At 43.4% G+C, this 14,025-nt stretch overlaps 1 protein-coding gene across 1 annotated transcript in view; it reads right to left on the bottom strand.

Annotated features, from left to right (window-relative positions):
* The window catches only part of LOC131288068 (protein groucho), a 160,943-nt gene that overhangs the window by 60,344 nt on the left and 86,574 nt on the right, over positions 1 to 14,025 (bottom strand). Inside the window, exon 3 of the mRNA XM_058317168.1 lies at positions 7,116 to 7,207. Within this exon, the coding sequence (XP_058173151.1) occupies positions 7,116 to 7,207 (92 nt within the window). The remainder of the gene's footprint in view (positions 1 to 7,115; positions 7,208 to 14,025) is intronic.

Raw genomic sequence — 14,025 nt, forward strand, 5'->3', positions numbered from 1 at the left:
ATTATCTTTAAAAATAACCCGAAGAACTATTTACAAACAATAACAAACACTCGTTGGACTTCAAACAAAGTATAAAGAATAATTAAGAAGACAAGTGTGTCTAAGCGAAACAAAGTTACAGTAAACTAAACTAATGACGCATATAAGAAAAATAAACAAGGAACAACATCGACAATCTTCCGGGAACCAGGAAACGCATGGCGAGCAAGCACTTCCCTATAAAGAAAATGAAATCTCGTGAATGCCAGCAAAGAGCACAATGTTTCCCAACAAGAACAAGAACCAGACGGAGCGTTACATCCCGAAAGGAAACGTTTTCCGGCAGAATAACAGCCAGACAAAAAACCACAGGCACGGACACACTCACATCGCTTGTCATGATTTGGTTCAAAGGACAGCGAAATCGCCGGAGCCACCGAACGCGCATATCATGCAGTATCCGCCGAGTCCTTTCACTTAACAAAAACAGTACACAATGTTTCCTCTAAACTCTACCACTCCCCCCGCTGGCGGTAGCGGCAAGCAAACAACGTGAACATGAACTCTATTTAGCACCCGACTCGTTTTTTAATACTTGTTTAGTTTTTGTTCAAACTTTTGTTTCCTTTTGTCGGTGTATTCCGTCCAACCACATCAGGGATGAATTTTTATCCTTTTTTGCTGGTTTTTATTTACCTATTCCATCCACTTGCCTTCCAGCTTTAGTTCGGAATGATGGTTGAACAAGAACTTTTTTTTCGCACTTTTTTTCTTGTTCATGTTTCATTCTGTGTTCTCACCGGAGCCGGGCGAGCTGAAAATCCCCGAATGGCGAGGAAAAACTAAATCCTTTGTGTGTGTGTTGAGTTTTACCTCCTCGTGCAGATTCACTCTACGACTCTATATTGTAAATGCTTCCGACGATCTCGCTCGTTGTGGGTGCGCGGTTGAATTTCCTTTTTCTGTTTTATCTATTTATGTGCGCTCTACCATTCATTTTTCCGCTTCCTTTACTCTCTCGTCTCCCGCGGAAAGCCTCAACGAGCCAGAGTTTAGGAACCATCCAGGGCGAAGGTACGCTTATGAACCGTGCGCTACACGCTACGCCATAAAACGGTCGAAGAAGGGGAACGTATAAAATCTGTTGAATATTTAATTTGGCACAATTTCGCAAATATTTGCCCAAGATGGTTTCCCTCCCGTGCGATGGTAAGATGCATCGGTGGATGTTTTTTTTTCTTCTGTTGCTACATGTTTTGAATTTGTCTTAAAAAACTTTTCCATTGCTAATGTATACGAAGAGTTTTTCACGACCTAACAGCGGCTGCCGACCTACCCAGCTTATCTTGGGGCATTTGTAGAAAAAGGAAATATAATGCGCTTTCACCGAAACCCTCGTGGATGGTTTGCTTTGTTTCATATCTTGCTGGGCAGAAAATTTTGAACATTTTCTAGATGGTTGTTTTCTTAGTGTTCTATTTTTCAAGCAAACAAAACACTGTGTTGAAGGGAAAATGTCATATCATCGTTTTAAAATCCTCTCTTTAGCACTCTTTAAATAAAAATAAAACAAAAAAAAACTATAAAAACAAATTCGAAGCAAAACTAAAACAGAATTAAAAACGGAATTAAATAATCACAATGTTCATACAACCTTCATTGCAGTAATTTGTAAATAAAATCCTTCCATTACATCCATCCCTATTCGTTTATCTTTTTATGTCAAAACATATCGCCGCTTCCATTGGGTAGAATGCATAACAGAGCAAATCCCTGTTCCCGCCAGTATTTCCTTCGGCGTTAAGTTTAAACATCTCGTTGAGATATAAAAACACAAACGCGGACTACCAAGAAAGGGAAAATCACGATGAAAAAAGGATCATCCATCGAAAAAGGGGTGCTCCGATTCACTCACTTTTAAGGGACCGTGGAACGGATCACGAACGCGAATGAATATTAATCGACCGTACTCAGCATGGATGGTGGCAACCCTCAGGCGGACCAGTGTGGAGACTCGGGATATGCGGCAAGTGATTTAATTTGTATCCATTAGCGAGTGAACGAACGAAAGGAAATGATTCTTCTCCTTTTTTTCGGAATCAAATCCTTCCCAACCGTCCATTGCCTATCCCGAAAGCACGCTGCCACGGGGTTCGGCGCAATCCTTTCACCGACATTTTCGGATTTTTAATCACACTGATTTGTGTGTTTTTATTTTGTGTGTGTGTATGTGTTGTGCTCAGCTGCTGGGGCTGTTAACGTTGCTGTCGGAGGTTTCAGTTTTTTGTCTGCTTCAGTTGAACATCATCCCCTTTGCTTTTCGATTTACATCCGCTAGGGTGATTCTGGGGTTTCTAGCTTAACCCTACGATTTGGGTGGAATGACGAACAAACACACTGGCGGCTGCCTTCATGGTTACCATTCAGCCTCGTGAATATTCAACTCAATGTGATTTTTTATGCCACTTTAAATATTACACCCCAAGGAACGGTTTATGCAGGAAAATCAGTGCAACATTATTGATGCGAGAGAAAGAAAAAAAGCTGTGAATACATCCTTTCCCATTAAAAGGGACGCTACTATGTTAGGTCTGCCATGATTTATGCATATTTGATGATGATACTGATTGCATTGGAAGCATCTTGAACGGGAGAAAAGGCGATGCTATCGTTAGTATTTGTTTTGCATAAACATATAACTCAAACGCATCCGAACAAACTCTCAACGTTTCGATCTATACTTGAGAAACCAAACACAATTATGACATGGTTTGCTTTCACTAGAAGTTAAGGGGAAAACGTTCGCTCTAGGTTTAGTGATTTGTACCCCATTTTCGTGTTTTTTTGCCCACTTTCTTTTTTTAAAAACAATATGCTGTCTTTACACTTGGCGTTTTTTTATTTCCCACACTTATTTCATTGATTGGAAAGAGATAGCTATTTTTTGCTCAAAAACATACTATCAGTATCTCATGAAACTGTCACAAAAACAAAGCAAAACGAAAGAAATTTTGAAAAAATTATTTTCTGCAAAAAGTAGTAGCATACTCGACCGTCTTTCGCCAAATTGAAGCTTATCGAACGCGATCGACCGTCATTATCGACCGAAGGATGCTTTTCTCGTGAATCAAGATATTATTGACGAACCAAATACTGAAAGCGAATGAAGCACACGCCGAGCATCAAACGGTGAGGAAACATAAGCGAAAAAAAAACAACAGGGAACTAAACCCATCCATGCAGAACGGAGAAGGGACCGTGCCGGAGAAGGTAGACCGGGCGGTGGCAAATTGATGAGCCAAGCAGGACAATAATAACAATAATATTTGATTCCTGCTAAAGCGGGGCCCAGCACGAAGGGTCGCCGACCATCTCTCTCCCTGCCCTACGGAACGAATTCGTTCGAAAACCCCAAAAGCAAACCATAACGCGTGCGTGTCCTTGTCGGCACGGTGGACGAGGGCGCACGGCCAACCGAAGGCAGGAAACTGTGAACAAAGCACATCGACACTTTTCCACAACAGAGGGAATGGGAAACGGGGCGAAAGGGACGCTGGTATCGGAGGAACAAGCGAATAGCAAAAGAAAAAAAGGACCGGCGCAAAAACCCTCGTAAATGGAGTAAAGCATTCCGTGTGGCTCGGTCACGATATCGATATATAGCAGGGGGATGGAAACCGAGGCTTCCCCGAGGGTGAAATCACATACGCGAATTAATAGGGGTCGATTGGTCGGTCGGTGAGCGAAATCGGTAGAAATGCCAAAATCAAACAACAACCCAACAAAAAAAAAAGAAAGAAATATAAAAGACCCAACCCCTCCTGTCGAACAAACTGCCAGCTGGCTCAAGGATATAGCTGTTGACATACATACACACACGGAACACACAAATCAAAGTGGTCATAATGACGCACAGGAAACGGTAACGGTAACAAAAAGGAAGCAATAATGGCGACCAGGGTAAAAGAGGGATCGACGAACAAAAAAAAAACAACACCTTCTAGCCAAGGAAAGGAAAACGCTACCCGAAACGTTTTGGGACAAATAAGCTGCGAATGGAGGACGTGGGGTAGTGACGGAGGCAGCAGGGAAAGAAGTTAACAATTTTAGCGCCGTTGTCACGAAAACGTAACCCCCGACACTAACCCCCCGCTAGGGGTTAGGGGCGACACGGAAAAGGAGAAAAAAAACGAAACAAGCAATCCGAAAAATCGAACGGGAAATGTAGGGAAGGGAAAAACTGAACAAGGAGGGATATGGAAAATGCCAAGAACATGGAGAAAAGCGGCCGTCAATGGAGGGTGAACCGAGGCAGAATGAAGGGTGTAATTGAAATATAAATAGAAAATCGGCCCGCGTGTGCAAATAAGGGCGAAACTGTTTAAGTAGCCTGGGGTAGATGAGAGTGTATAGGAGCGGTGGAAGTGGCAGTAGAGCGGGGTGGAAATAAGGACCAAAAATCCAAATGGTTGTGTCGGTTGTAGAGCGCGAAAGAAAGGAGAGTGAGAGAGCAAAAACAGGAATGTTTAAGCCGTATTGTGTTGATCGTAGCAGCGCAATGATGAGTTGTGATGGAGGAATGCGGTGGAAAACCATCAGGATTGACGCACGAGTGGAAAGCTGCTGGCATTTGCCGACCCTGTCAGCGAGACAGGGACGATGGTGTTTCCATGCTCTTCTACGCCTGGAATGACGATGAAGCCAAGGGGGTAGTGTTTTTTTTCGATCAAAGTCGTTGGCAGAATGAAATTATAGGTCATACACACCAGGTACAGTGTTCATGATCACGCTCCGAGTCGCTTTATCATGCCAATGGCTATGCAATTAGGAGATTAGGGGTGTTATTTAATTCGTCCTTGTTACCACTCGTCATCCGGTGGTTTCGATTCCGGCCGCCTTTATGGATGTGTACTATTTTTTATGAGGTTTGGTTTCCGCAAATACAGCAGTATGGGATTTGAAACAAATCTCTTATAAATATTTAGATTTATTCCTTTACTTATGCTGTTCACGATTTTTCCTTTAAGAGTTTTTATTCGACTAAGATCGAATCGTTCTGAAAAAGTTTAAAAGTAACAGTGCTTCACATGGATGAAACGATGCTTTGATGTTACTTTTTGATCAAATAAAATCGACGAAACAAAACATCAAAATAAACATGCAACCTGAATTAAAATTAAACGATGGCATTATCCTTTAAAAGGCTTCAAAAAATTCTACCACGAAATGAACAAACCATCACGCAACCGTTGGCATATTTGTTTTGCCGCACCATACAATTCCAATCTCAGGTATAGAAGAGAGATTATGTTTGCAACCTCAAAAGAGAAAGAAATGAAAAATAGCCCTCTTCCACGAATTATGAAAACACTCTGCAAGAAACTGTAAAAGGGCCGGTGCGAACAGCGCCAACAAACGGCACACACATCGGACCAAACAAAGGGCAGTAGCAAGCATAACAACATGAAAGCGTAGCAGCTGTTTTTCGGTAGCACAATCGTATCGGGAAAATCTTTTCTCAAGGGTTTCTCGCCTTTTTATTTACTCCTGCCTTTGCAGGAACACTTCCTTCTAGCGTATGCAGTTTTTTTTGCTTTTCCCCCGGTTTTAACCTTTTCCACTTTCCTTTCGTTTGTCACCTCATTATAAACATTACAATTCCGTTTCACTTCCTTCCACCGGACCAGGTAGGTCAATTAGGTAACCGAAGCCGATGCCCACCGCACCTTTCGTTTGCTACGCTTTGCGATGGGAAGGATCGCCAGGAGTGTTTGGAGTAAGAGGAAAAGATTGTTTGGTTCCCTCTCTCTATCGTCGATTTGGAACAGTAATTTCCCAGGACTGTGATTTCACTAAAAGAAACATTGAAAATTTGGATCGACAAACTACAAACTATGCGGTTCGTTTATGTTTTACTTGCGAGAGTTCACTCTATATTTTAACTAGGAGTGAAAGATATTCGACAAGTATTGACAAACAAAAAATGTAGATTCATGGTTCGCTAAAGACGCTTTATGCAAATTTATCATATCGATTTTCCCGAGAAAATGACAATCGTATTTCCTGTGCTTCGTAACTTTCCATGCCTTCATAATTAACAAGCTAATCAATGCGATTAAGGATGTTTATTCACTATCACTCAATTCAATCCTGCTCCAGACCCGGGACGTTTCAGTGTCGTACACAAACAGTCGGCTCCCGGTTGTAATAATCCCGCACTTGGCATCAGAGCCATCCAAATGAACTCGGGGAAGCTAAATCCATTAAAGTTATTTGATATCTCACACGGCCGAACCGGGCTGGGTGAATCTTGGGACGAACCGGGCGAGGTGTTTCTGTCATCCCGGAATGCGTCCACCACAATCCGGCGATGCTATCAATTTCAATTTCGATCCTTCCCCCGGATCACTCTTTCCTTGTGTAATCCCTCCTGTTGCCCTAGGTTGGGAATTGGATCCTCACTAAAATCTTTGCCCACGCTCCAAACATCCGAAACACGACCGTGCTGCTGGCGGTGGCGGTTCGGTAAATGGTAGGAGTAAATATGCACCACACGTGAGCATAATAACAATTAAATTAATGATTACGCGTTCGATTCCGGCATTGGATGCGGGAGAGGCCTATCCAACGCGAACGTAATCCGACGCCGCAAGCTAGCGGTCGTATTGGTCTTTATGTATTTGCGTATGTGTGTTTGTTTGTGTGTTTGTGTGCTAAGAAGGACTGATAGTTGGCTTACCGGATGTTCTCCGAACCGGCCTATCCAAAACACAGACGGCTTTACCGCAGGCAGCACCGACGCGGAAGACACCCAAGCGTTTCGAGCAGAATTTATTCCTCACCCTACTTTTGCTTCGCTCGTTTGCGATGCTTCTGCATTTAACATCATAATCAGCTGCTAATCATTTGATCCTGTCCTGCGGCCGGCTACCGCTTTCCTGCTTTTGATTGATTTTCGAACCACGCAACTAACCGTGGTTGTTGGGCTGAAAATTAGGCCCAACGTGAGGAACAACTGAAGCATATTATTTCCCCGAACATAAATTAAATAAGGTATCATTTCACAAAACTAAATTAAATACTTTACTGATAAACGCAAACGTGTAGTTTTAAAATATCTTAAAATAAACACTTACGTGTGATACTGCGCCTGGAGGAAATTGAATTCCTCTTTGATCCTTTCCAGCGTTTCAGCTATTGTGAACTGTCGCCCCTGAGGAGGCGGTCCCTGTAGAGAGGAAAACAAAAGTTAGTAATACAATCGGCTGTAGAAGTAACATATTTTTGTACCATTAAATATCGACAGGCATTTACATTTGAAAAGAATGTATCCAATATAGAATAAAGTCAACCAAGAAACTTCCATTACGATTATATATCTGTTTTGAAATGGCACCAATCGTGATTGAAAAGTAATACCATTTAATTTTGATTCGTGACTTGGTTGTTTATCGACTAAAGGATTTAGTATGGTTTTTATGAAATGGAATATTTATTGCGACTGACATAAATGAAATGGAACATGACGGATTACAGGGTAACACAAACAATATAATCTCCAGTTTGGGGATAATGTTCCGAGCGAAAGTGAATTAACAGTGGAGCGCGACCATGGCAACCATCCAAGCATGCATATGCGACCACCATCATCCTACACTAGACCCAATCACGTTGGAACACGTGCACGTGGGTGTGCGTTGAATCGAGAAATTGGCCAGTGAGCCACCCACAAGCGCCCACCGCGCGCCCAGATGCCACAATTAACTATTTATGCGAACAAATTAAATATAATTACAGTTAAATGCACCTTCAAATTGGCAGTCATATTATCAAATTGCTGCTGCTGTTGCTGCTGCTGTTGCTGCTGCTGCACTTGCTGGAGCCGGCCAAGAACGAGGGAAAGCCGATGGAAACCGGCCGGAGCCAATTTGTTATCCTTTGCCGTACGCGTTCAGGCGCACTTCCGAACGGTTCGAGCAGCCCACACAAATCAATACAATTGTTTGTTTTGTCACCAACGCGGGAGCACTTTACTCATTCGAGTTTACTTTTCGACCTAACTACGTTGTTTTTTTTTTAAATTTAGTTTAACTTTTTGACATTCACAAACTCTTGGAACTGTAAATGTGAAACCACAATAGGAACTTTTAATAAATTATTTTCTAATTTCATAACTTCACGTTGCACACCTCTTTGTGTTAAGTTGTTGTTTCGTGTTTAGTTATGATGTCAATATTTGATTTCTAAGGATAACTCGTTTCCTTAAACTTCGCAAAAGGAAAAATGTGTATAAAATAAATATTTAACTATAATCTCACTCAAAGTTGACTTTTATTGATCGAAAAGAATGCCGACACAACAATTTGTAATTTTTCCAACCCAAATGGAATGGAATCGAATGGCAAAACACTGAAAATGATACCAATGCTTCTCCGTTGTCACTTGCACTATGGTACTGAACATGAAACCAACCGTTTATTACATCGGAATGCTTCACAGAAATCCCTTTGTGGCCGATCAAATGTTAACCTGCCCGCAAAATACCACCGCTCACACCTCATTGTTTCTCATTTCCGGTGAGGTGTGAAAATAATTAAACTGATTAATTCATTCGTCGGGGATTGTGCTTTATTTTATAATCGTAATATTTATGTTTTATTCATACACTACCACCGATACCACTCCCTCCGGTTGGTCGGTGGACGGGACGCAACGAGAAGCACCGCACGGAAGCATTTAAAAAATTTAAATTCCATTCCTCCCATCAAACGAGCGAGAAGGAGATGGAAGGTGAAAGCGAGTGAGAGAATGAACGGAAGTGTGTTCCGTGGATGTCAGTTAAAATTCACCGCACAAACATGCAACTCCGTGCACTGATTAAATACTGTCAAATGAGCATCATCATTCACGAACGGGCCACATACACACAAACACACGCGGATCCATTTACGACGCTCCATTAAGTGATCATTTGATGGCCACACGGTGGAGCAGTAGACGAGACAGACATCAGTGATGCACACTTACACGCACACACACCAGGGCATGCTCACAAATTGTACGTCAGACAATTGATTACTTTTCCACGTTCCCAAACCCGACAGGGAGAGCGCCACGAAATCACTCGGATCCTTGCGCTCCGAAGGATTCGTTTCACTATAATGGCAACCGTATGGTTGTATAGGTGTGTAGATGGTGCGGTGTCGAGTGTATGTGTTCAACGGTGAGTTCCGGTGAAAAAAGGATACCGATACCGGTGTTTCCTCGCAACATCCCGAAATTTGCTTAGTATTGGTGACATCAATCGAGCCGATGGAGATGGGACGGAGCAAGCGCATCGGGCAGCGAGCTCCGAGGAACGCGGTATCGGAAAACTCTGACGTTTGTTCGACTCAACGCACGGTCAGTGCAGAGGGAGGGGGGGCAGTGTGAGGACGGAAGGACGCTGCGCGCTTGCTCACTCGCCTCCCGATTGTTTGCCATCGGCTATTGTAACTTCATTTTCACTCATCAAAGCACTCTCACTCTCACCGGCGGTCTTTTCTATGTGGGCACAGTGTTGGGCGTTGAAGGCAAATGAATCGCACACACACATCGACACACAAACCGCCTGACCGCCACACACCACAGTAGCAAAAGGACAACAAAAACAGCATCGGTAGCGCGGCCGATGATGTTGATGATGATGGGTTGTTTTTAAAGCCATTATTTAATATGTTTAATAAATGATTAAATTATCTACCACCGGCCTCCTGCTGGTGTTTGTTGGAAATTAAACGGCAAACGCACAGTCACAGTGTTAGCTTCGAGTTTCACCCGCATCTGAAACGATGAGCACTGCCCGTGCCCCATTTTCATCCATTCATTGGCGAGTTTCTATCTCGGCGTTTACCCGCTCCTCAACGGGACCAGGGAAATTGACGTTTAAGGCGATTTATGGTTCGCACACATCCACACACCACAACAGCACACTTATCCTCTGGCCTTTTTCCACAACTTTGGGCCACGTTCGGAATGACATCGGAATAAACGTTAACGTTTACGATTTTTCTTCCAGACGAAGGACTGAAGGGCCAGCATGACTCTTTAAGCCGTGAAGAAATGTGTTTATGATGTCTGATTTTTTTCTTTAGAACTTATCTATTTATTTTATTGTAACACTTTTATTATCTTTTGGTTTATTAATTTGAGCATATTTTAAAGTTTGCATGTTTAACATTCAAGACAACTGCTGTGGATTCTTTTTCAAAGCACACTTTAGATTTCTTATATTTTGATTTACATAAATCGCACACTTATGAATATTATATCCACATCAATGTACCCATTCTAGTGCGATTACAGTTTCCACACCATTGGGGAAATGTATCTGCATGCCACTTCTGCAAACGGTTTCACTTCCATGCCCAATGAAGCAAAGCGTTTCGATAAACATGACACTTCGAATAACAAACCATCTTCGAACAGGACGCGCTATTCAAAGCGACGGATCTATTCCTGGTACCGCCTCGACACAGAATACATCACAACACACCCCTATTGCGGCCACAGGCACGAGCCCTCACAACCACACACACACACACGCACTCTCACGTCGTCCTTCCGTAGTCGGTTGACAGAACGTGCACGCAAATGTTAAAAGGACGAAACTGCAGCTGTAGCAGTAGGACTGCTCCTTCCTTACACGACGGCGTTCAAAACACGAATGAATGCCACACCGCGAACGGATGTGCGCTTCTCGTCCTTTCGGAGATCCTTTCACAACAAGGAACTCACGCTACCTTCAGCAGCGAAAAGGTCGCGAGACCGGTAACTCATCATGCTCGGTCGGTTCACCCACCCGATGAGAAATGGTTATCTCATCCGAATCGTACACAGCATCGCGGTTCCGTGCGGTTGGGCCTAGCAACGCGGGATGTTATTTATGGGAAAAGGACATTCGTGAGAAAAGCCGCCGGGCGCGGCTGGAGTCACCCGGGGTGGGGGGAAAAAACGAGGAAAACCACACGACAGACGGTGGTGGCACTTTCTAATTTGTGAGTGAACGCGCGACACCCGCGAGGTCGGGCTGTGTGGGAGATGCTATTGCGAAGCGAAACAATGCCATCGGATCTTTTTCCGCTTTCTCTCTCTCCTCCTACCTTGTTTTCCTTTTCCCGTTGCGTCCCTTTCTATCATTCGGCCGTTTTTATAGCTTCGCTTGAAGAACGCTTCGCTTCGGGTGCACTAAATCTGCCCTCTTCATTGCTCTTTCTACGTGGAACCACCATATACACACACACACACACACACGTACACACTCATCCGTACCGACCCTACCGTTTCTTATCCTTCCACGAAAATGATCCTTCTGTGGTGGCGCGACCCCGGTGGAACGAGTTTTCCTTCCCAGTACCGACCGTCTGTCGAAGTTTAGCGCACGGATCTCGCACGGAAGCGAGACCTAACCGCTTTGGCATTGAATAAACACAGCACAATCCATCCCGGAGGCTGCAAAGACCAGTGGACGGGGATCCTGTTTTCGTGTGATTTCGTACAGAGTAACTAATGCAAAAGGAATGTGGCAAACATGGTACATGAAGAAGGATCAGCACAGTAGAAATTGCAACGCAGCAGAGCGGTTTTTAAATATAAACTTTCAAAAATAAATAATTTTTATATAAAAAACTCAAAGTTGCACAAAGGTTTCATAAAAATCTAATAGCAAAACATGTAAATATGAGCGCAAATTAATTAAAACAGACCTAGCGAATTGGGAAAAAACACAAACATGTCACTCAAAATCTACGCATCCTTAAAAAAGGTAAAAAACAATGGAGGAATGTTTAATCCTTCAAAACCAAAAACACGAAAATCACCAAAAGATGAGCAAACGAAATAAAAGGATTAACACCTCACTCCATCAATGGCATCCGAGTTTACGTTCAATTGGGATAGATGACAAACCCCTCGGAGGAAAACACTAAACAAAAGAGGCAAAAAGGATTAACACGATTCAGTTAATTTCACCGATACTAACAAGCCCATTTTCAGTATTTCAACATGTCATTTGGTTTTCTTTCTTTTACATTTTTGCATGTTTTGCAGCTTCCGTTTTGCTTTCACCGTTTTTTTTTTCGAAATGAACTATTTACTTCACGCAGCGGCAGGCTTTCCCTGATGTATAGTGGAATGTGTCCGGGGGTCCTAGAAAAACGGACGAGCGAATCATCATCCGTCAAAAAACAGGCCACATGCTTTCTTTGCATATTTGTAGCAGGAGGGAAAAAAATTGCCCAAAGAAAGAATAAAAACAAACCGCTCACACATACAGGAAAAAAACCCACATTGCCACCACCCGCTATATAAAGGATGTCCTTTTCAGTTTGACGCAAAGAGGAATGACAAAAACTGTCCCTTCAAATGTGTGCGGCGCGCTGGTCCAGCGGTTCTTTTGTATGTGCTCCGTATGCCCACGGCCCGGGCCAGACCGGGCGGCCACCGTGTGTAATCCGCTTCGGATCTTGCACTCCTTGTGTCCTTTTAATACCGCTTCCGCACACATAAGCGATGGCACGCACCACACTCAACAAAAAAATAGACAACCAGCGGCACAAAAGAAAAACGCATAAAAAGGAAAATCACCCAGAAGCAGTGAACCGAAATTTTGTAAATCAATCCCCCTTGAAATGTGTCCTCGTCGTCATCGCCTTTCGTCCTTGTCGACGTTTTATTTTCATGGTCTTGTTTTTTTTTTTTCTTCTCTCTGGTCGTCCTTTTATTAGCCTATCCTCTTCCAACGCTCCCATCTCTTTTACGCACATTTTTCATCGTGCACCGTGACTTATGGGTCGCTTTTACGATATCGCTTTCCTTTTCCCACCCTTCCATCCTTCCTCGCCGGTACCTTCACTTCACCACAACGCCCCTGAACGGTACCGTTAGCTCCTCTACTGTGGCTTTCAATTTTCCACCATCTGTTCGAACGAAACAGTACCGACAGCTTGGTCGTCCTTTCTCGCTCACATCGTCACAGAGCCAAGGCAAAGGTTTCACACCCTCCGCTCCCAACCGTTCTTCTCCACGGGGGGTGTTTTATCCCTCGCGCACAACTCATCCCTTCAGCCCTCGCCTAGGGGGTGGAGAGTGCCGAGTGAATCGCTTTTGCGGAATCTCATACCAATTCTATTACCGCACGATGTCACAGAGGTTTTTCGCTCGGTCTCTGCCACCACTTTCCAAGCAGCCACCCACCATCCAGTGTGCTGGCACAAAGGAAAAGTCAAAAAAACGTTTGGCAGCAAAGTGGGAAAATAGATGAACCATCCGATGGAAGCTAGAATGTTTGGCGACCAAAACACGTTCGCCCCCTGACCCGAGTATCACTCGTGGTCGTTCCCACTGTGCCCGAGAGTGGACGTGAGAATTTAAACTCACCGACAGTGAGCTAGTGAGCAGTCAGCTGAGAAACGGAGTTACAAAACATTATGTGAAACACATGCGAGGGAGATGTTGGTATCCGCGGCGATGGAGTGGGGGAAAGGACGCGCAATCAAATTAAAATAAATAAACAAAAACGAATGCAACGGGTGCGAAACAAATGAAACGCCCTCCCCGTTGCCAAATTTAACTGTGTTAGTACATGAACATTCCTTTCTGTTTGCTACGCAAGCGTTTGCTTGTGCCATTTTTTCTCGCCCGTTTCTTAATCTGTGCTTTTTGCTGTCGGGCTCTCTACAAATGATCCTTACGTCCCACAACCCCTACTCCATCCTTGTTGTACAGTGACTCCATGACAGCGAGAGCACCTCGTTCAAGTTTGGGTTTTGTTCGGTCGGGCGCCTTTGTGATGAAACCATTGGAAAGTGATATTATTTCCATCAATTTTCCACAAACCTTGCGATGGTGTAAATTGTTTGTCTCTTCATTGCTCTTGCTCTTATAAGTTTTTCCAAGCTATCTTCTTGAAAGTACTTTCCATTTTAAGTTATTAAAGTTAATGTTCAAATACTTTTAATTTTAAGTATTTAAAGTCCATGTTTGTGGCATTGGAAATAAAACTCAACT

The sequence above is a fragment of the Anopheles ziemanni genome, chromosome 3, assembly GCF_943734765.1.
Source record: "Anopheles ziemanni chromosome 3, idAnoZiCoDA_A2_x.2, whole genome shotgun sequence".
NCBI classification, from domain to species: Eukaryota; Metazoa; Arthropoda; class Insecta; order Diptera; family Culicidae; genus Anopheles; species Anopheles ziemanni.